This window comes from Callospermophilus lateralis, chromosome 2 (genome assembly GCF_048772815.1).
Source record: "Callospermophilus lateralis isolate mCalLat2 chromosome 2, mCalLat2.hap1, whole genome shotgun sequence".
In the NCBI taxonomy this organism is placed as follows: Eukaryota; Metazoa; Chordata; class Mammalia; order Rodentia; family Sciuridae; genus Callospermophilus; species Callospermophilus lateralis.
Window position 1 is genome coordinate 7,805,787 of NC_135306.1, and position 22,834 is coordinate 7,828,620.

General features: G+C 44.8%; 1 protein-coding gene across 3 annotated transcripts in view; it reads right to left on the reverse strand.

The window, feature by feature from the left end:
* Positions 1-1,080: 1,080 nt before the first annotated feature.
* Garnl3 (GTPase activating Rap/RanGAP domain like 3) overlaps positions 1,081-22,834 on the reverse strand; it is a 146,438-nt gene continuing 124,684 nt past the window's right edge. For 2 of the 3 annotated variants that reach the window (XM_076845451.1, XM_076845449.1), the window contains exons 24-30: positions 21,132-21,198; positions 9,920-10,027; positions 8,477-8,595; positions 6,541-6,679; positions 5,411-5,626; positions 4,070-4,196; positions 1,081-1,649 (exon numbers count right to left, since the gene is read on the reverse strand). In XM_076845451.1, the coding sequence (XP_076701566.1) occupies positions 1,466-1,649; positions 4,070-4,196; positions 5,411-5,626; positions 6,541-6,679; positions 8,477-8,595; positions 9,920-10,027; positions 21,132-21,198 (960 nt within the window). In that variant the 3' untranslated portion in view covers positions 1,081-1,465. Of the gene's footprint in view, positions 1,650-4,069; positions 4,197-5,410; positions 6,459-6,540; positions 6,680-8,476; positions 8,596-9,919; positions 10,028-21,131; positions 21,199-22,834 lie in introns of those variants that run through there. The other variant, XM_076845452.2, reaches the window with a different exon arrangement.

The window sequence follows — 22,834 nt, forward strand, 5'->3', positions numbered from 1 at the left end:
TTTATTTGATATGCAGGAATAATGACCCTAATTCACAAAATTGTTGGTGGTGTCAACTATAGCATGTAATTGATTTTGTATCGTCCTGGCCCCTCTTATACCCATCCATGAATGAAAAAGTGCAACAAAATACAAAGAATGGGAATGCTAAATGCTGCAAAGGGTAGGAGGAGACATGTCTAGTTATAAGAAGCCCCACCTGAGTACACCTAAAAACCACCATTACTCTTTCTTTTCTTTCGGTGCTGGAGATTGAATTTCCTGTCTTGCCAAGAGGAACCAGACTCTTTCAACCTGGGTGTGTTGTGCTGAACTGTTTGTGCAAAAGTCAGAGAGGGAAGTCTTCCAGCAGTCCCATGATGAGAGAAGATCCAAATGTCTATAAAATCTGTCAGGTCGAAGTTCTGTCCAACAGTCCTCTGCACTTAAAAAGAACACTTGTAGGACTCATCAAAGCTGCTTTCATGGGGACAAATAATTTAGAGCAAATTATTAAATTTTTTCCCATGGGTGATGGAGGCAAGAAGACATACAATAAAATGGATTGAGCTACCCAAAGCCAAAGGTAAATTTCCTTCTTCACAAAGCTTAAAATTTTTACAGGAAACATCAATGAAACTGGAGTTTCCCCATCTTTCTCTTCTGGCTTGAGGCTGATAATTCCTACTTCATTTGCACTAGGCCCAATCCACAATTTTTCCAGCTCACTCTGAGGAAGGAGCTGGAAGGAAGATGCATGGTATCCTTCCTCTGAAGGATAATGATTTGTTCATGTGAAAGAGCAAGACAAACCCACAAGAGGAGGGAATTCGAGGATTCGTTTGATCACAAGGGAGAACCTGGTTATATCTCAGTAACAAAATCAGACAGAATAATCTTAAGACTTTGACAAGTTCCTATGCCTTATTATTTAACAAGAGACACAAGGAGGAAGAAGGAGCTTCTGAGATCCAACCATGCAGCTCTTCTCAAGTCTACAGGCAGGAACACAGCTGGTTCCAATCACAGTGAACTCAAACAGTGGGCCAACAGTGCAGAAAGAAAACTTATTTATAATAAAGTTAAAAAGCAATGGCTACTCTTTATAAAAGAAACACATTGTGTGACACAAATCAAAACTATACTGAAAAAATAATTTTCCATCTTAAGTATATAAAATATAAGAGAAGTTGCAGTAAATAAGAATGAACATTTTTGATTTATTCAAAGTTTCAATCTAAAACTTCAATGAAATCTACCACCTTTTTTACAAGGGACTGATGGTACCTGAAAGGAAAGAAACAAAGGTCAAGAAAGATGGCACCGGACATTGGAGAGTGACCCAACTGGCCGAGTGTGCAGAAAGTTTGGTCCAATAGATCGCTGACAGGCTGGAGCCACATTTTGTTGAGAAATTATGTTAGAACTGTTTAAAGAGTATAAACCTCCATAAGAAAACTAAGGATGGCAACAAGACTTGGACTGTTTACTTCAAGTCAATAATATCTTCATCTGAGGAAGCTGTGAGCTGAAAGGGGCTGCTGCCCCAGACCGAGATGGGGCTGCCCTCCCTCTCTGCCACTGGGTCCTGGTCAGAGCTTGTGGAGTGGTAACATGCCTCGGGATTGACTTCAGAAGTAGAAGGACTTTCCAAGGAGCCTGATGGGATCCTGGAAGAGAAAAGTCACTGTCAAGGATTCAATGGGAACACCAGGGAACTGGGCTCATTGGAGTGGCTGCCCTGTCCCCATCCCACTGGGAAAGGTGTGGAAGTACAGGGGTCCCCTCCCCAACTCAAGCCTTGGAATCAGATAGCCCAGCTCTGGGGCTTGTGAGGACTAAAGACCAGGGTGTGACACAGAATTGTTGCTGAAGCATTATTCATCCACCTCTCTGAAGTGAACATCTGGATAATGTCACTCTGCCTCAAATCTTCCAATGGCCTGAGGATAAGCTGAAATTCCTCCCATAGCAGAGGTGCAGGGCCTGGGCTGCTCCAGTCTCCAGCCAACCAGTTCCCTCTGCTTTCTCCAGCTCCTCAGGACCCTCTCTTGATAGCTGCTTAAATAATTTGACCCAAACTGGTTCTGTGTCTCAAGGAGGGCATGACTCAACAAACGCTCCTGGGCCTGCTCTGCCTGCTCAGCCTCATACCGTCCCTGCCTGTTCTCTATGTTCAGCCTGTCCATTTTTTCCTTCTGTCTCTGGCCACACTGTGCCTGCTTCAGGGTTCTTTGCCCCAAGTCCCTGCAGTCACAGGAACTGTTCCCCTAGTTCCTTATCATTCATTCCAAGCCTAGCACCATGACATTTCCTCCAAAATCTTCCTTGACCCCCTGTCAAAGTTGACCTTCTAGGGGATAGGGCTGAGGTTCAGTGGAGGAGTGCCTGCCTAGCACATGTGAGGCACTGGGTTTGATCCTCAGTACCACATAAAAAGAAATAAAGGTCCATCTACAACTAAAAAGAAAAAAAATTAGAAAAGAAGTTGACCTTCTATTTGCCACCCTATCACTTATATTCTTTAAAATCTCTTTATAGCATTTGTCATTATTTGAGATGATTTGCTTATTTGTTTACCCACTTGATTTCTCTGGGGCAAAGTCCCTGGGGCAGAGGCCTTGTCACTGAGTGTTGGATTAAAGCACTAGTGAGGGCTGCCTCTGTCAGGCTCATACACATTTGCCCTAGGGTCCATGCTTGATATGCTCCTTCTGTGTCACTTGTCACCTTGGAAGCAGTGACTGTGGGGCTCTTGACCTTCGCCACTGGCCCGTGAGCCCCCTGAAGGCCCAGATTGGGGCTGGGTCATTTCCATATCTCAACCCCTGTTCAGTGCTGGATTCTCCAAGAATGTGTGTTGGGTGAACAAGCAAAGCTGGACACAGCTCCATTACCCTTCACACACAGGAGCCATGATGCTGCCTGAAGGACAACAGTAGAGCTTACGGGACAAACCTGTGTGACCCACAAATATTACATGTGATGCTGAACTGCCATTCAGAAGGGCCCTCCCTGTTTACATGCCCAGTGGTTAGTATTGATAGTGTTTGTGTATGGCTGGGGATAGAACCCAAGGGCTCACACATACTAGTGTTATGGGCCAGGCTATATGGGCAATGACCAAACAGACTCCATTTTACCTTAAGACTTCATATCATGTAAGAAATGCTTCCCCCATGTGAAAGCCCTTCCTCTGTAACCATTAATAGTTACACAGCATAACTTGGCAACACAAAATAGCAATTCTTATACAATGTAAAATAGTTCTCCTTCCTTTCCATTTTTCTTGGGCAATGTACCTTGTCAGAGATTGATTGTCTAGATGTTAGTAACCATTCTCTAACTTGTACTAAACTAGGGTCATTTTGACCCACTTCCCTTCTGATTGCTTGCTATTATGCCAACCTGGAAAGTCTGTGGGAAATACCAGTGTACCCATTGCATTGTCTTGTTAACTGCCCAATTCAGCTTCTGTACCTGCTTGCTTGCAGCTACATCAACCCAGATGTGGTTTTTGCCTTTAAATATTCTAAAATGCTCAGGCTCAGGGCTGTTTCTTACAGAGATGGTTATGGGTCCTGTGGGGAACAGTCATCAGCTGGTCAGCTAAATAAAGACTCTTTAATTTGGACAAAATTGTGACTTGGTGTGTTTTCTGAGCGACCTGCCCCACAACAGTAGGCGGGTGATTTACTACTGAGCTACATTCTCAGACCTGGAACTCTTAGTAAGCAGTTCTGTTGCTACAAATTTCTATCCATCTGATGAGTGAAAAAAAGTCTCAATATATTTTTATTATTTTTTTTTTGGGGGGTGCTGGTGATGGGAACCAGGGCTTCCCACATGCTAGGCAAGTACTCTACCACTGAGCCACACCCTAGGCCCTCTTGATATATTTCAGTGAGCATTTGTTTGATTGCTAATAAGGTTGCTTGTTTGTTGAGCCCTGTCCTGGCAGGTTCTGCTCTTTGAGGGTCTCAGAGAGGAACCAGATGCTGACCCTGTGCCATGCTGGCCAAAAGGCCTCCTGGGTACTGCTGTGACACATAGGGTCACTGCTCTGGGCAAGGGCTGGTCCCCTCTTTACCTGTCACTGCTAGTCGATCTCACTGTCCCAGGCTTGGGGCCTCCTTGGTTCTCTTCTAACCGTTTCCGGGGTTTTGATTTGGCCCTTGGTGCTCCTTCTGCCCTGGGTCCACTTTCATCTGAGAGGCCTGGATTACAGAGGAGAATCACAGGGTCATTACCACGCAGCTGCCATGGAGATAGGAAACGCCCTTTTTGTTCTTGGTTGAGTATTGGTGTGTTATTGGGATAGAGTCAGGAAGAAAGATGATAGGATATATATAAACTCAGCTTCCTTGTTGGTAAAGGGGTTTTCCCCCTTTTGACTATAAAGTATATATGCATGCAAAAAACCAAACCAAAACCAAAACAAAACCCAACCAACTAACCAATCAAACAAAAGTCCCCAAAGAGATTCAGAAGAGTCTAATAAAGGAGATAAAGTCCCTCCAGTCTTATAGCGAGTGATTTGTCTTTCTCTGACTCATCAAGTTTCAGTTTCTGAAAGGCTTGGTGGTTTGTACAACAGTGGCCAGCAGATGAGGCTTTCAGATGAAAGAGTGGGTTAAAATAGCAATACACATATTTTACCAACTCCAACTGTGAAAACCACCCTGTCAAGTGGCCTGAAATACTTCTCCAGTTATTCAGAAAACACTACTGTAGGGAGGAATGCACCAAAGCCAGCTGTCCTTGTAATTTTTATGCCATGTTGATCCCAATTCTAGTGTTCAAACCAGTTCTTACTGGTTTAACATGATGCTTCCATTTTTTGATTCTGCATATCTGAATAAGAAGCTTCCAGCCTTTTGACAATGACCAAGGGGCCTCACGTTTTTCTGGTTGGGCCTCTGTGCATGCTGGGAGAAGAGGGCATGACAAATGCCTTGCATCTGGACTTGCTCTCAGACCTGCCCCTTTGGCCACTGGGCTGGGAGAAATGATAAGGGAAGTGAGGTGTGTGTGTAAAAATGTGGTAAATTTCCACTTCTGGATGTACCAATATAAAGTGGTGTCTGAGAACTGTGGGCCACAACTCCTGATAGATGCTTTTTAGACTACTAAACATATATAGATACTTTTATTTAAAAAGTTGAACTCCACTAGACACAGTGTTTTATAAACTGCCTGTTCCTCCTTAGCAAGGCTTGGGCAGTGTTCTCCACCAATAAATACAGATCAACAGCACCACTTTTGTTGGGAAAACAATATGGTATTCCCTGGACTATAATTTATTTATAAATCCCTTCTTAAAGCGAAAGTTTTTTTTTAAGTCATAGTTTTTGAGGATGATTTATATCCAAAGGTAAAACTAGCTAGTCTATTTGTCAATGGTGAAAACACAAATATTGAAAGCCATTACCTAGCAGTTCCCTGCGGGTCCTGCTTGCTATTTCTTTAATCTCCATGCGTGACAGGGACAAGGAATGAGTGACAGGAATGGCAGCGATGCCAAGGCTGATGGAAGTGGGCGGGGTGATGACCTTGGAGACTAAGGGTGATTTCAGAGGTCGCTCGATGCTTCTGCCGACTAGGTTTCTAAGTGGAATCCTGTACAGATTTTTTGACTGAATTTCACCTGAAATATGATTTAGAAAACAACATAAGAACTTTAGGTTGCTACTATTTACAAGAGAATAATTTTCTGTTCCTCAATATAGTTAGCATGAAGAAAGGTTTTGTCACATGCTGATCTTCCATGTCACAAGCAGTGGCTCCAATGGCTTTGTTTTCTATGGACTTCCTCTTCATGTATTTAGATTAGATAAAATGCACTTGTTATGGTTATGCTTGGCCGGGAGAAAAGCTAGACAAGAAAGGCAAAGAGCTGCCTTGCCTGGGGGCCCCATGCTTTATCTTAACAAGTGATAAGGACCACTCATGTGGCAAGAAGTTACCAAGGTACTGTGTTCACTGCCATGCAGAAACCACTGCGGCCGACAGGGTTCCCAGTGGGTGTGCTGAATGATGCTGAGTCTTTATGACTAGGTACTTCTAGCTACAAACCCCATGACCATTAATATCCCTGAAGGAGAGAGAATAGCTTATTGCAAGTCAGAAACTCTCTAGCCCTGAATTCCCTTTTCCCTACTGAAACAATTTTTTTTCATAATGGGACCTTTTTCTTTTTAAAAGCACAAAGTTTCTTAAGAATGCAACCAATACATTCACATTGCAAGATTCTTTAAGTGGCTTTAAATAGTGGCTCTCCCTCCACCTGTATTCAGGGTTGAATCCAGAGTGCTCCAATGTTGAGCTATATCCCAGCCCTTTTATTTTTTATTTCAGACAGGGTGTTGTTAAGTTGTTCAGACTGGTCTTAAACTTGCCATCCTCCTCCTTAGCCTCCCTAGTTGCAGGGATGACAGGCATGCCTGGCGACGAGAGTAACTTCTTTAGGCAGTAGTCACCTGTAGATATTTGACAATGAACTAGAGAAATCAGAATGGATTAAAAACAGCTATTAGTAAGACAGTAAAGATGGGGCTTCACCTTCCCCCAGGGAAGAAGGAAATACTGGAGTGTCTCGGCCTGGGGGTGTCTGAGGAGAACTGTGGGCACTGGCTCCCTTGGAACTGCCTCCAGATGAGACCTCAGGCACAGTCGCGGCTGCTGTGAAGTATATATCCGACTAAAAAGAAGAGAAAGGGTTATTGAGCTGCCTGGATTTCCAGCCCCACACCCACTGGCCCTCTGCCATCACTGCCAAACCCCATTTGGTCCCCGGCTTGGCTATGACATCCTGACATGCTTAGGGTGTGCAGCCTGGTACAGGACGGCCAGTGGGGGCCTCCAGAGTGCCTGGCACAGCATTAGACTTCCCTGAGGATTGGGTCTCTCCACTTCCTGTATCTATGTGTTGATCTACAGCAGAAAACAGCCCTCACACTTGTGCAAACACAGACGCCACACACATTTCCCTTGTGGGAATCTCAGGCACCCAGGGTTTCAGCTAGAAGGGATCTGAGGTTCTGCCAGTCCATTCTGCAGAGTGGAGGTGGATGTTCACTCAAACATAGGCAAACATTCCAGCACCCTATGTGCTGGCTTTGGTGACAACAGCAGTACTATGTTGGATATGACTCATGACAGCCAACTTTCAGGAATTCTGCAGGCCAACTCTTAAACACAGCCATATTAAAAGTTAAATTGTGCTCAATATAAGAATACAATCTTTCCTAATTATTGGAAGACATGTACTATTATCTGTGCTCTTGTGGTTATTGACATCAACATGATGTGTACAGTGGAAATGATGTCCAGTGGTGGCCACTGCCAGCTCTTCCCACCCCACTTTCAGTGATGCTGCACAGTAAGCTGGAAACCAACTACATTGGGACTATTTATACCAAAGCAATTGGCAAGGGCTAAAAACCAGAGCTTGATTTGTGTTTGTGTTGACTGTCTCCACCAAGGCGATGTGGACATGAAGATCAAACTTAAAAGTGTGTTGAGTCTAGAGCTATGGCCAGAAGAAGTTCTGATTTAATGACTACGGTTTGTTTCCACGTGAGAAAGGTGAACAGTAGGCCACATATCAGATTTACGGACAATAAACTTACTGGAGAAAGAAGTGGGCTGAGAAACAACTATAACCATAAAATCACAGTTTCCTTATAGCTGTTGGCTGGCTACGGATATAAGAGCTCAGCAAAAATTAAATGTGTTAATAAGAACCAACTGGCTATGGATTTTATGATAAAGAACACTGTATATTTTACTATTGTTTGTAAATTGAGAGCTTTTTTATATCAGTAACACAATCAGCTAATGCTCACACCCACAACACACACACACCCATTTCCCACACGGTGGGAGTTAAACTTGATGCGCGCCACCTGCACTGTTACTAGGAAGACCTTGCCACATCAAGTAGGGAGCAGCTGCCCTCCCCCCAAGTGTGGGCAATGTCAGGACCCTTAGGACCACGTGCCCCAGGGCACCAGCCCAATGTGCCAGTGATGGCAGGCACTTGTGATGTCACCTGCATCCCTGTGCTGTGCTCAGTCTTTGTGTTATGGGACATGGATTAGTCAATGAGCCACATTACACAGGCACAAACTCAAGCTGAGGCTGGAAAATGGTCAACAGCTACTTCAAGCTCCTACTTTTCTAGACTTGAATGGTCCTTCAGGGCAGCAGTGACATGAACGGATTTCTCTTTTCAGCTGGGTGTCCCCAACTGCCATCACCACACAGTGGTGTGTCCACACAACTGAGAAGCACTGTGAAGGCTGAGGAGGCCACACACATGAGCCCACCCCTCAGTCTTGTTGCTTTTTCTTCTCATTCCTGGAATGGTGACCCACAATAGCATTGTCACCAACCACCTAACTTGGTGAGAGGCAGTTTCTGTGCTCACCTGAAATCCCACAGTGCTGGGGCTCCCTAGGCCCCTCCCATGGAAATAAAGCCCCAGTTCTCCTACCCTGGAGGCCACGAGCTGCAGCTGCGGCACCACGGCCGTGTGGACCAGGTTCCCGTTCACCACCAGGCGGATCTCCATGGAGTCGGGCGTGAAGGCCAGGAGGTACGGGAAGGCGCAAACTGCAAGGTAACAGCAGTCAGCACCCACCCGCTGGCCAGGTGGCTGCGGACGGCCATGACCGTCCATCACACAGTCATCCTCACTGCTTCAGAAACATCCGTCTCTCCCACTGCCCTGGCTGCTTCTCTTCTTCCTTCACAGGGCCACGTCCCCCTATGCTTAGATGGCCTTTGCTCCCGAGGCCTTCTCCCCTTGGCTGCCACCCAGGTGAGCGCTGTCCGCACTTCTTGCCATCAACCCACCTTCTGGCAGCTCACCTGCCAGAGCCCTCAGGACCTGTCCCTTTATCACCCAGACTGCAGCTCCACACACCCCTCCTTTGGCACATGCCATCCTGCCTGGAAACTCGTTCCTGTACAGTTTCTTCAAGCCCAGCCCATATCCCCACACTTGGTCACTCATCCCCGTTCTTTTGGCTGTGGGCCTGGGCAGTGGCTGCATCTTGTCCCTTCATTGTCCCTCACAGTGTCCCTTGGGCTCCAGGGGTTTGCTCGTTGGCAAATGTCAGCCCCTTTCCTTGCAATGGTCGTTATGACACAGACTTCCCTGAGTGCCCTGTGATTGCACCTGTGTCCCTTTGCCTGGTCCCCGTCGTGCTCTTGCACTCGTTTACTCTGGCCTTTCCTTTCTGCACTCAGTCTATCCACCATGCTTCTGGCTTTGACCTTTCAAGCGACCTCTAGTGGCTCAGCTCCTGGAAGTCATCTGGCACTCTCCCATCTTATCTGTAAAAGCCTGGCCAATCGCCCAGGCCTTGCCTTGCTTCCTCTGCTCATCCCTTAAAACACTACAATGTGGATCTATTAGCAGACAATTTCACTGTGAGGAAAACAGCATAACTGGAAAATTCCTGGCTCTGCTCTGACTCTCAAAGGCAATGCCCAGCTGTAGGTCATGAGCCACAGTCACAGAGCAGCACCACTCGGGTCTTAGCATTTTAGTGGCAGGTAATGTACCTGCATCTCTGTGATTCTAGACTTTTAGGCTTCAAGATATGTGAAAATGGCCTGGAAAGCACCGGGCTGCCCAGAAGTCACTCAGCATCCTGAGGCTGGAGACCTTGTGCTTGAGTTTTAGAAAGAAGAAAGTGAGGCCCAGAAATGATGAGCAGGCACTGAAAATGATATTTAGTTGCTCTTGAATGCACATGTGCTCAAGCACTGGGAAGAGCCAGGAGCGGAAGACAAGAGCCCCAAAGGGGCACAGAGCAGGAGTACTTAAAAAGAAAAGCCCCTGAGAGCTCCTCACACGCACACACTTCAGGGCAGTGTAGAAGTTCAGACATAGCGGTCAATGGGAAAGTGTCATGATGGGTTTTCTTACCAATCGCATACGGAGCCTGGTTCCAACAGAACTGGAAATCTGATGCGGAAGGTTGAACCAAAAAAGAGCCGCCATTAAATGGACAAACCTTTTTATAGATGCAACTGTCTGCAATGGAAACAACAGCACTCATTTTGTGAGAGACCACACTTAGATGCAACTAGAGAAACAACCAGAATGGCATCCTCTCAGCTAGTTCTTTATAAATTCCCAGGGGCAACACCGCTCTGATGCTAGATGCCAAGGGCCAGAGGCAGCCCGAGCCAGAGTAATGTTAGGACTGCAGATACTAACAGCTGCCATTTGTGGAGTCTACTGCGTGCCAGGAGCTCAGCTTTAACAACACCATCCCATTTAATTGGTTCGACTTTCTGAAGCACTTCCTATACAAAGAAAGTGCTGTTATTATGCTTATTTCACAGAAGAGAAGACTGAGGGGAGGAGAGGGAAATAGCTCCTCTGGCCTCATAAGTACTGCCAGGAGCAGGGTTCAGACCCAGGCCTGTGGCTGCAGACGGTATGCTTCCTGCCTCTGCCATAAGGTCCCCCCACGTGTGAGAGATCCAGAAGGGCTCTGATTGGCAGTCTTCTGGTGGAGGGAGTCCGCTGGCAGGGTGGGTCCCACTGGAGTCTCACTCAGGACAAGTGTCTTGGAGCTGGATATGCTCTGTGCTGTTTCTCCATGAGAACCTGAACCACCTGTGCGCATCCCCCTGGTGAACCTGAGCCAGCACTACATTAAGGTCTGCTGAGTTCAGTTACACTGTTCTACACTCTGAACCCAAGTCCACGTGGCTCAGATACCATCAGAGTGACAAAGTCTGGTAGGCCCCTTTTGTACAGAAGTCATCACGGTTAGCCTTACAATTTTATTGTAATATTAGTTTTAAAAAGCTCTATTTTAAACCATAATATTCATCCACTTAAAAGTGTACGATTCTGTAAATTTTAGTATATTTACAGAATTATACATCAGTATCCAAACCTAATTTTAGAACATTTTATCACCTAAAAAGACCCATGCCCACTAAATAGTCACTCCCATCCTACCCAGGCCCTCGATACCATTAATCTACTTCCTGTTTCTGAATCTGTCTTTCCTGGACATTGTTTTAAAATGGCATCATATAGTTTGTGGCCTGATGTGTCTGTTTCTTCACTGAGCACAATGTTTTAAGGTCCACCAATGTTTCAGTGATATATATATATATATATTTTTTAATGGAGAAATAATATTTTTCCTTGTGGACATACACATTTTGTGGGTGTCATTACCAGCTGGTGGGCCTCTGGTTGTTCCCACTGCTTGCTGTTGTGCATAAAGCTGCTGTGGACATCCCAGGATGAGTCTGTGTGGCTTCACTTCTCTGGTGGACACACACTGGAGTGAAATGTGCTGGGTTATAGGTGAGTCACATAATTTTATTTTATTCAGAATGTGACTATTAAACACTCTTTTTACATCGACAGCTAACATATTTATGGGCTTTACTATTTTTTTCTGTGTTTTGTTGTGAAAAATTCAAGAAACCAAGAAAAACATAAAGCCACAGAGAAGGACTGATGGCATTTTCATATTTCTCCTCCAAAAGTTTTTATGAAGGAATAAAAATAGAGATATGTTCTAAGAAGAGACAGAACTGAACTTGAAAAAGTAATTTCCTTTTTTCACTTTTTTGTATATTCTATGTATTCTTCTAGAACATGTTTAAATCATTGTATGGCATTTCAGTATTTGAACATGACAAAATATATCTTGTTCCCTTGTTTCCAGAGATTTTTGCTTTTCAGAAGATGTTGTAACAGATGATCAAGCATTCCTCCTTCATAGTTCATTAATTGCTTTTTAAAATAATTGCCTGTGAGTCAATGTTGGGTCAATTTAAAATCATATCCTGCCAATTTCTTCCCCCAAAGGCTGGACCACCTAGACCACATCTAACCACAGGGATGCCTGACTGCCTATCCCTGCCCATCTCAAGGCCAAATCACTGCCCAGGACAGTATGCATATTAAAATTTTCAGTGAGGCACATTTTTTTTTTTCTTTTGGTACTGGGGATTGAACACAGGGGCACTTAACCACTGAGCCACATCCCCATCCCTTTTTATTTTTTATTTAGAGACAGGATCTTGCTAAGTTGCTTAGGGCCTTGCTAAATTGCTGAGGCTGGCTTTGAATTTGCGATCTTCCTGTCTCAGCCTCCCAAGCTGCTGGGATTATAGGTGGGCACCACTGAGGCCAGCTACTTTCTTGATTATTTTTATTTTTTTGGTACTGGGGATTGAATTCAGGGGCACTCCATCACTGAGCCACATCCCCAGCCTTACTTTGTGTTTTATTTAGAGACAAGGTCTCACTAAGCTGCTTAGTGTCTCGCTGTTGCTAAGGCTGGCTTTGAACTTGCAATCCTCCTGTCTCAGCCTCCAGAGTTGCTGGGATTTTAGGTGTGTGCATCCAGCTCCTTTCTTATTTTTAAGGATTAGGGCTGGGGTTGTGGCTCAGTGGTAGAGTACTTGCCCAGCATGGTGAGGTGCTGGTTTAATTCTCAGCACCACATATAAATAAATGAATAAAATAAAGGTTCATCAACAACTAAAATATACATTAAAAAAACAAACAAACAAACAAAAAAAAAAACAGGGGCTGGGGTTGTGGCTCAGTAGTAGCCATGAAATGATACAGCAGTAAGAAGACCTTGACTAGATCTGGTTCCTTGATATTGGCCTTTTCAGTCTCCAGAACCACAAGACAGATAAACTTCTACTGTTCATAAATTACCTGGTCTGCAGTATTCTGTTATAGCAGCACAAAGTGGACTAAGGCATTTATGATCCATTGTATTCTTTGATGAAATGTCTAATGGAATATTTTGCTATTTTTAAAAAAATATTTATTTTTTAGTTACAGGTGGACACAATAGCTTTATTTTATTTTTATGTGGTGCTGAGGATCGAATCCAGTGCCTCATGCATGGTAGGCAAGTGCTCTCCCTCTGAGCCATAACCCCAGCCCTGCTCTCTCTCTCTTTTTTTAATATATATATATTTTTAGTTGTAGTTGGACACAATACCTTTATTTTATTTATTTATTTTTTATATGGTGCTGAGGATAAAACCCAGCATTTTGCATGTGCTAGGCAAGTGCTCTACTGATGAGCCACAACCTCAGCCTCTCTGCTCTCTTTTTAATTGGGTTATTTTCTTAAAAATTTTTTTTTTGTTGTAGATGGACACGATTCCTTCCTTCCTTCCTTCCTTCCTTCCTTCCTTCCTTCCTTCCTTCCTTCCTCCCTTCCTCCCTCCCTTCCGCTGAGGATCGAACCCAGAGCCTCACACATGCTAGGTGAGTGCTCTACCATTGAGCCACAGCCCCAGCCCATAATTGGGTTATTTTCTTATCATTGTCTTGAGAGTTCCTTACATTTCCTGGATTCCGCTCTTTACCAGATTTGTGATTTGCAAATATTTTCTCTGAGCCTTGTTTTTTTTTTTTTCATTCTCTTAATTATGTCTTTTGACACACTTAGTTTTGATGAAGTTTATTAATTTTTTCCTTTATGAGCTTGTGCTTTTGGTGCTATAATCTAAGAAATTTTTTGCCAATTTAAGGTCATAAAATATCTTCTCTCTCAGGGCTGAAGTTATGGCTCAGTGGAAGAGTGCTTGCCTCATATGGGTGAGGCACTGGGTTCAATTCTCACACCACATACAAATAAATAAAATAGAAGTCTAACAACTAAAAAATATTTTTAAATATCTTCTTTTTAGCCTTCTTTTAAAAGTTTTCTGGTCTAGGTTTTACAGTTAGTTATGATCCATTTTTAGTGAAATTTTCTCTTATGTGAGGTACAGATCAAGTTTTTAAAAAAAATTTTTTTAGTTGTAGATGGACACAATACCTTTATTTTATTTATTTTTATGTGATACTGAGGATGGAATCCAGTGCATCATACGTGTGAGGCAAGCACTCTGCCACTGAGCCACAATCCCAGCCCAAGGATCAAGTTTTATTTTGTCCCTTTTTCATATAGCTATTCAGTTATTCCATCACCATTTGCTGAAAAGATTCATTTCTCCTTTGAACTGTCTTTACATCTTTGTCAAAAATCTATTAACTGGGCTGGGGTTGTGGCTCAGAGGTAAAGCACTCACCTAGAATGTGAGAGGCGCTAGGCTTGATCCTCAGTACCACATGAAAAATAAAATAAAGATACTGTGTCCACCTATAACTAAAAAATAAATATTTATAAAAAATCAACAAACCAAATATATATAGGTCTATTTCTACATTCTCTATTATGTTCTATTGGTTAATTTATCTTTATATAATTATATGTGATACTATTATGTATATATGTATGTATACATATGTATATAAAATCATTACTATAATGAAATGTGATTGTTACTCATTTGAAATTATAAAGCTGAAAATTATGACATTGAAAAAATTGAATGAAGCCTTATCACATCTTTTCTTTAGTAGCATTTTATATTCTACATAAAATTTACCTTAAATCAACAGGACCCAACTGGCAGGTAAATAGATGGTGAATATATTCCTTGACCTTCAGCTTCTTTCCAGAATGAGACTAATTAGCTGCTTGCTTTCTTTCTCTTCCTCCTTCTTCTTCTCCTGTGATGCTGGGGATGGAGTTCAAGGCCTTGTGCATTTTAGGCAAGCATTAGCTGTTCTTGTTACCCGGCACAGTGATACAGCCTGGCCAGCTCCATCAGGGCTTCCCACATGTGCCCAGCCAGTGTTACTCTCGCATACGAGTTTGTTGGAAATCAGTCATCTTCTTGTCATTCAGGATACATTTACCAAGCATTGACCTATGCAAGGCAGACTGTGCCCAGGGCTGAGGTTCTGAAGGTGAATCAGACAGGGTTCTGCCCTGCTTGACCATGGATAGGAAGATGGGCAGAGAGCCGCAGAGCACAGGGCACATGCTCTCTCAGCAGGAGGCAGTGGGGCAGTGGAAGCCCAGGTATGGCACATACCCCACACGGGAGGATCAGAGCACGCTCCAAGTGCTGGAGGACAAGAGTCGGGCTTCTAGGAAAAGGGAGCAGACTACCAGTTTCCAAGGAAAGAGATGAGAGGAATTGGACCTGGAGGATACTGTATGTATAAGGAGAGGCAGGAGACAGGCCAGGCACGGAAGCAGGCAGAGGCCAGCTTGGGAGAGGGGTTTACAGCCAGGAAAGGTGAGATGGCTGGATTAGGGTTTTAGGAAAGTAACTCTCAGCAGTGGAGAGTAGAGAGGCAGGCAGGCTGCTGTAAGGCACAGCCAGAGTCCAGTTAGGTTATTCTCCTTGGGCCAGGGAGCAGCTCAACAGCAGGGCACTTGCATGTCATATGCAAGGCCTGGGTGAGATCCCCAGCATTAAAAGAAAAAAATTACCTGCCTCATACAGTGAGCCAGGTGAGGAGGACTGGTCCAACAGCAACAAAGATGATGGGACATTTGTGATTAATCAGAGCTCTGTGGGGAGCCTGGCGGCGGGAGGTGCCTGGGCGACAGGTAGATGCTATGGCCTTTGTTAGGGCAGGGGCTATGAGGAGGGGCTCCTGGGAGGAGGCTCCGGAGTTCAGGTTGGATAAGGTGAGCCTGAGGTGCCTCTGGGATGCCGAGGTTGGCCACTTGGTAAGGAGTGAGACGAAGCTGGAGCCCTGGACTAGGCCTGGTTTTGAGGTACCAGTGGGAGGATGAACCTCCAGATGAGAAGGGCAAGGACCCAGGCCTTTGGCCAGATGAGGTTTCAGTGGTGGCTGGAGGAAGAGATCAAGGAACAAACAGCCGGAGAAGAAGGAGGAAAACAAGAGGGGACAGAAACCAGGGAGAAGGAGTCTGAAAGGGGAGCAGGCCGCAGTGTCCGAAAGGTGGGGACACAGCGTGTCCTTAGGTGTCTTTCTGTTATGGCTATGGGATACCACTGGGCACAGTTTGGTTCAGTTCGGGGATACCAGCACTTGTGCCCGCCCTGTGAGCACTGGACATGGGCGTTATGGGCACTGGTGTTCAGTGGCAGGGACTGTCCCTTCTCTTCTTGCGTAGCCTGACTTCTCACGCTCATCTCTCTGGGCAACACCTTCCCGTGACATCTTATTACATGGAATCCTGTACAGCGTCATTGGTCTTTTTGAAACTCCTGGTGTCACCTGCCTCAGCGAGACAGGAGAGGTGAGGAGCCAGGACGGCCCATCAAGGACAATACCGTGGAGCAAAGGCGGTGGCAGCAATACAGAGGTTCCACTTAAGCACCAGGAATGAGCACCCCTCTGTTACCCTGTACAATCTGTTGGACTCCTTTGACGTCACCACTGTGCCTTGTAAAACACTGTCTACTGTCTCACAACAGGTTACCTGACAGAATGAGTTATTAAGAAAGGGGAAATTAACTAGAGTTAGGGAAGAAAAGGATCCTCGTTCTCAGCTAAAGACCTTGCTTCCTGTGACATCAAAGTCTTCTGAGAAGACTCCCCTCAGGACTGTGCCCTGCCACGCTGGGTGCCCACTGCATGCACCCTGCCAGTGAACTCAGCGCTCAATGCTCCACGGTGTGGCTGATCTGTTCCTTTTCTTCCGGTGCTTCAAGCAGCCTTACAATCAGGTGTTTGTTAACAAGGTCCTTATGACCAAGAGGGGTCCAACTTTTGCCCCTTCCTTTTCTCTTTTTCACTTAAAGGAAAATTCTTTACTACTTCAGGGAATCTTTGTCTTCCCTTTGGCCACTGTTTTTGCCTCTGCAATCAGGCTTTTGTCCTGTGGCTTCCAAAGAGCCCCTCTTCTCAAAGTTTCTGATGCTGTCAAACTGCCCAGTGCAGATCTGTCACATCTGGTCTGCCAGCCATGTGGCACAGCAGATGGCATCCTTCATTTTCTTTTGTGGCACTGGGGAGTGAACCAGGATCACTTTACCACTGACCTACATCCCCAGACCTTTTTAATTTTTATTTTGAGACAGGGCCTTACTCAGTTGCCCAGACTGGCCTTGATCTTGCGATCCTCCTGCCTCAGCCTCCTGTATCACTGGGATTACAGGTGTGCACCACCACATTTGGCAAACTTGGTCTTCTCAAAGCTTCTCTCATGTCAGGAAATTATATTCTCCATGTTCCATGCCAAAAAACCACAGGCTTCTTTTTTTTGTTCTCTTTCTCTCGCATCCCACATTTCATGTGTCAGCAAATTTTCCTGGTTCTTCTTCATTTTGTGGGGGGCTGAGGATCAAATCCAGTGACTTGCACATGCTGATCATGTGCTCTACCACTGAGCCATACCCCCAACTCTTCCTTTAAAAAAAATTACGTTTAATTTAAAAGAGTAGTATAAACAAGAAAGTTTCACAAAAACATACTGTTGCCAGGTACAGTGGTGCATGCTTGAAATCCCAAAGCCAGGAGGTTGGCAAGTTCAAAGCCAGCCTCAGCAACTTAAGTGAGATCCTAAGTACCTCAATGAGATCCTGTCTCTAAATAAAATACAAAAAGGGCTGGGGATGTGGCTCAGTGGTTAAGTGCCCCGGGTTCAATTCCTGGTACCCAAACAAACAAACAAACAAACAAAACATTGTTGCCATGGAAGGCTGGTGCTTGCTGCCGAGAACCTGCAGCCAGAGGGGGTTGTGGATTTGGGGACTACACGGAATCTTGGTTTTGAGATTTAAACACATCATGAGTCTGACTGCTTCTTGGCACATCCGATACTCTCATTCTGGTCCAGGCCACTGTCACCTCTCATCTGTTGAGCACAATCCCCTCCAGCTCGGGTTTGAATGTGTCCCCAAAGTTCATGTGAAACCTGATTGCCAGTGCAGTAGTGCTGAGGGAGGGCCTGAGGAGAGGCACCTGGGTCCCGAGGTGCTGTGGGGTGGTCAGGGCTGCTATAACAAGGCTTCAGGAGTATGTTTTCTTTTTTTTCTGCTCTTCTGCCACGTGAGAAGAGCTTGCCCCTTTTTGGCTCTTTTTTTCTTCCAGTGTTTGGAGACACAAGAAGGCCCCTCAGATGCCCATATCTTGGTCTTGACTTCCCAGCCTCTGGAACTATGAGAAATAAATTTTGGTTCCTTATAAATTACCCAGTCTTGGGCACAAAGGCAGCACAAAGGCCTAAGACTTCCTTCACTGAGTTACCGAGGGCAGCCTGATGTGCGGCACTGGTGGAGGGATGTTTTAAGAATCTCACTGCACAGAAAAAAGCCCAGAGCTTATAATCTTCTCCCGCTAGCTGATGGAGAACAAGGCTGACAAGCACTGTTTCTAATTTTAAAATAAAATTCTTTGAAGAAAAGTCCTTTCTCCATGTTGATACCCTGTGAGGATTAAAAAACTGGGATCTGCTGGGTGTGGTTCTGCACATGCCTGAAATCCCAGTGACTTGGGAGGCTGAGGCAGGAGGATTGCAAGTTTGAGGCAAGCCTCAGCAACTTAGCGAGACTCTGTAAAAATAAAAATAGTAAAAGGACTGGGGATGTGGCTCAGGGTAAAGAACCTCTGGGTTCAATTCTGGGTACTTGGCCCCCAAAATAAATGAATGAATAAATTGGATTCTGAATCAATACTTTGATGACTCTGGAATAAAAAGAAGAAAAAGAAACCTAGCTGTGCCAGGAGATGTTATAGGCTTTACAGCACAATCCTATTTAATCCTCAAAATATGCCGAGAAGCAGGCTTTGCCTTCTCAACGCTGCTCACACAAAAGTTAAGACTTCCTGAGGTTAAAACCAGTCACATCAAGAAGTTGTGCTTACGTGAGCTCTTTTAGTGCTCTCTGTGTGATCATCTTTAAAACGTCATCAGCAAACACATGAGTTCCCTCTGAGCACTGCAATGTATTACTGAGATTAAAGGTGAACAGTTACTGAATGCTAAGGTCACAATAAAGTGTTCTTTTCTTCCTTTTTTCTTACTCTGATATTCAACAGAGAGATAATTAGGAGAAAATAAGAACATCATGGACATGTTGAACTATTTATACTCCCTTCCCAAGTTCATCTTGTGAATATATTTTTCTCAAATAACATATAACTGGAAGTCACAATCTATTACAAAATATTGTCATCATTAACATATGTGAGGTAATGATTTTTTCTATATAAAACTCTGGATTTATAAAAGGTATTATAAATTTTACTTTTTTTTAATAAAAAGAAACTGACGTGATAAAAATTAGCTTCAAATTTTGGGGGAGTCAATCATTCTGCAGCACCTTGCTGAGAAGGGCCTTCACTGCACAAGTGTCTGTGACCAAGACAAGAATGTGGATAAACCCAAGTGAGGGCTGTCGTGGGAAGGAGTGACAGGGCCACCTGGCAACCACAGGGAGAGCACTCAGGTTCTCTGGGGCTGTTCACCAGGTACCTGCAACCTTCTGGGAGAAAGGGAGATAAAAAAGGAACACCAGACTCCTGGTCCAAAGAAAAGGGCATGACTTTGGAAGCCCTGGCACTGCCAAAGCCTGGGCTCCTATGGGGTCTGGGAGCACACAGATGCTACCTTCTGATATGGGGTCTGTGAAAAGACACACACCCACCCTTCTGATATGGGGTCTGTGAAAAGACACACACCCACCCTTCTGATATGGGGTCTGTGAAAAGACACACACCCACCCTGACCTCAGATGACACCAGAGGCTGGAGAGGGACATCATGCAGCCAGGGAAGGGCTCCAGGAGACCAAGGGGCCACTCCCATCACACGTGGCATGGAAGCCACTGAGTGGGCACAGACTGCTCGGTCGAGCTTCTCAGTGGCAGAGGGGACGCCACTTGCATTGGTGTCCGAGCTTTCTGTTTGGGTTAATCTCTTATCCTAAACCCCACTGTGCTTCTCTTTCTCCTAAGCTTCCCCTGTCCTTTTGAAAATGAAACAAAAACAACCACCACAACCATTTTTACATCATTGTTATGTTTTTCTTTTTAATTAAAAAAATGGTTTTGTTTCATTTATTTTTTATTTTTAGCTTTTTTTGTTACAGTTTCTTTCCCCATATATTTTTCAAAATCAAAAGACCACACTTTAAAGATCCATTTTTTGAGAAAATTTTAAGTTAAAACCTGTGGATAAAATATGTCCCAAGTGACTGACTGACTGTAAAGCACTTCCTGCCTTGCAACTACCTTCCCCTAACTTATGCCCCATAAATCTTGAATTTTGAAAACATTTCCAAATTTCTTTGCTTAATTGATTTTTTTCATATTTGTTCATTACAAATTAATTTAATAAAATATAACCAGCATCACTATACTAAAATGATACAAGTTTAGGCTGGAAAATATGTTTTAGTTAAGACTGGGAAAACTTACACAGAGAATTTTTTTTTTTTTTTTTTTTAGTTTAAAAAAACCCTTCTTATTAAAGTGCAATATTACCTTTTGAAATGCTGAAAATTCTCAAACACATTACCTCATATCTTTGGTTCCAAAATCCACTCTGCCACCTAACCCAAACTAAGCCAGCTGTGGCTGGCCCAGGCCGATGCTGACTTCATTAACACCCAAGAAACACAAAAGCAGGATATAGCAGCCCAAATTGCCAAATCAGATATCCAAAATGGCCCCAAACCTAAAACTTTTTGAGCATCAACAAGTGGAAGATTCCACACCTGAGCTCACGTGATGGGTCACAGTCAACATGGACATGCATGAAAAATAGTGAATAAAATTACATAGATTATATATGAAACATAAATGAATCCTGTGTTTAGATGTAGGTCCTAGACCCAATATATGTCATCGTGTATGTGCAAATACTCTGAAATCCTAGAGATCTGAAACTGAAACACTTCTGGACCCAAGAATTTCAGATGAGGGATTCTCAACCTGCAGTAACAGTGGTTAAAATTTGGGACTCTGAAATCAAGAGGGTCCCAAGGGTTTTGAGGTTGATGCTTTGAGGTTGTATGACCTTGAAAGAGGTAGCACATCTGCTGCAGGCGTCTGCAGTGAGCATTAAATGAGACAATGACCACTATGCACTAAGCACAGCCCGTGGCACACAGCAAGGGCCCCTGACTGATGCACATCCTGGAGACAGCATCTCTGAGAGGTCTGAGGCACAGCGGAGATCCAGGGAGGGACATGTTTTTTAGCTGCTTTCTAGAGTGCAGTTTGAACCCAGGTTAATTCATCAGGCAAATCTAAGGACAAGTCCCTTTCAGTTGCCCATCAGGGCAAATGCAAATAAGAACACAGCCTCGACTTACAGTTGTAGCACAGGAGCAGGCCGGCCTCTCCGTCTTCGTACACATCAATAGCTGCAACAAAATTAACCTGCAATGACAATGGGCAGCGGTAGTGGCGGGTGGGACAATGACACTTGGAAAAGACTTTCTCAAGCTGCAGGTGTCTGGTGGCACCCTTGGCCCTCTGACACTAGGGTGCTGTGCTATCTTTTGGCCTCAGCAGTGCCCAGAGCACCACCTGGATATGTTCACTGGAGGCATGAAATACAGGAAAGGTGCCACATCCCTCTCACCCCAGGACGTCCTCGCTGCCTTCTCATGCCCTCAGGAAAGCCTTGCTCACCAGCATTTCTGCCTGGGAATTAATTTCACACTCACACCAGCCCTGGAAAGTGGATAGCACTATTCCCATTTTACAGATGACAAAAGTGAGGCGGTCAAGGGAGGTGGTCAAGACCTCAGCTGGAAAGTGCCACAGATTCCCATTGAGGAGCCTGTGAGGCAACTTGTGCAGGCATTGTGCACAAGGCCTGGTACTTATAGACACTCAGTGGAGCCTTATGGAGCCTGTTCCAGTGAGCCAGTCGTTGGGTCCTCTCAGACCCCTGAGGGTCCCAGTGGGTGGTGGGCAGTTTCATTACTCCCTCAGCTCAAGGCTGTGCTGCAGGAATGTGTCTCCTCAGCTAGACTGAGCTTTCTGAGGGAAGGGGCTGTGTGCTACATTGCCAGACCTGGGTCCCTGCCCCTCACCCTGTGCTGACTGTGGAGACAAAAGCATGCTGGGTTCAAGGGCATGGTCTTTGGAGTCAGGAAGATTGGCTTCAATCCTGCCTCTGCCACTTAATAGCTATGTAACTTGAACCTCAGTTTCCCTTTCAGGATTCTGAGACATAATGCCATGACACGCTATAAAATGGGGCTTGGTATGGAGAAGCACTCATTCAGTGGTGGCGTGATTATTGTAATTATGGAAAACCTAACCGCAGGGGCACAGAGACCTAGACAGCCTCTGGTTGGGTGATAGGGCCTGTGAGTGTGTTTGGGGTGGGTGGGGTGGGAGGCTGTGTCAGCAGAGGGGGATGTGCAGGAAGCCTTCTAGACCAAGGTCTGTGCCCTAAGCAGGGGAACTGGGGGTGAGGAGGGGAAGCTGGCATCAAGCAAGTCCGGCAAGGGGTTGCAAGACTGCTGACCGATGACCAGATTCAGGTGGTAGGGCAGGTGGGCTCCAAACCCAGGGCAGTACAGGGACAGAAGACCATGACTTGGACTTGACCATGTTCTCCTTGGGTATTGCCACTCTGATCAGACCTTCACTAGCATTCACCACAATGAGACCCCTTTCATGCTTTGACACATATACCTGTCTGCATCCTAGGAGTGGGCCTGGAAGGTATCACTCCCCAGTACTGTTTTCCTAACCAGGTGAGGATACCAGACTCAACTGTGGTGCTTTAAAACCTATATTTCTGGGTTCTTGCTCCTAGAGACCCCTATGGAGGAGGTTTGGGGTAGGCCACAGCGTTGGATTTTTATTTGATTAAAAATAATAGATCTTGGGCTGGGGTTGTGGCTCAGTGGTAGAGCGCTTGCCTAGCACATGCGAGGCCCTGGGTTCAATCCTCAGCACCACATAAAAATAAATAAAATAAAGGCATTGTGTCCAACTACGACTAAAAAATAAATTTAAAAAAATTCAAAAAAAATAATAGATTATAGGGGCTAGG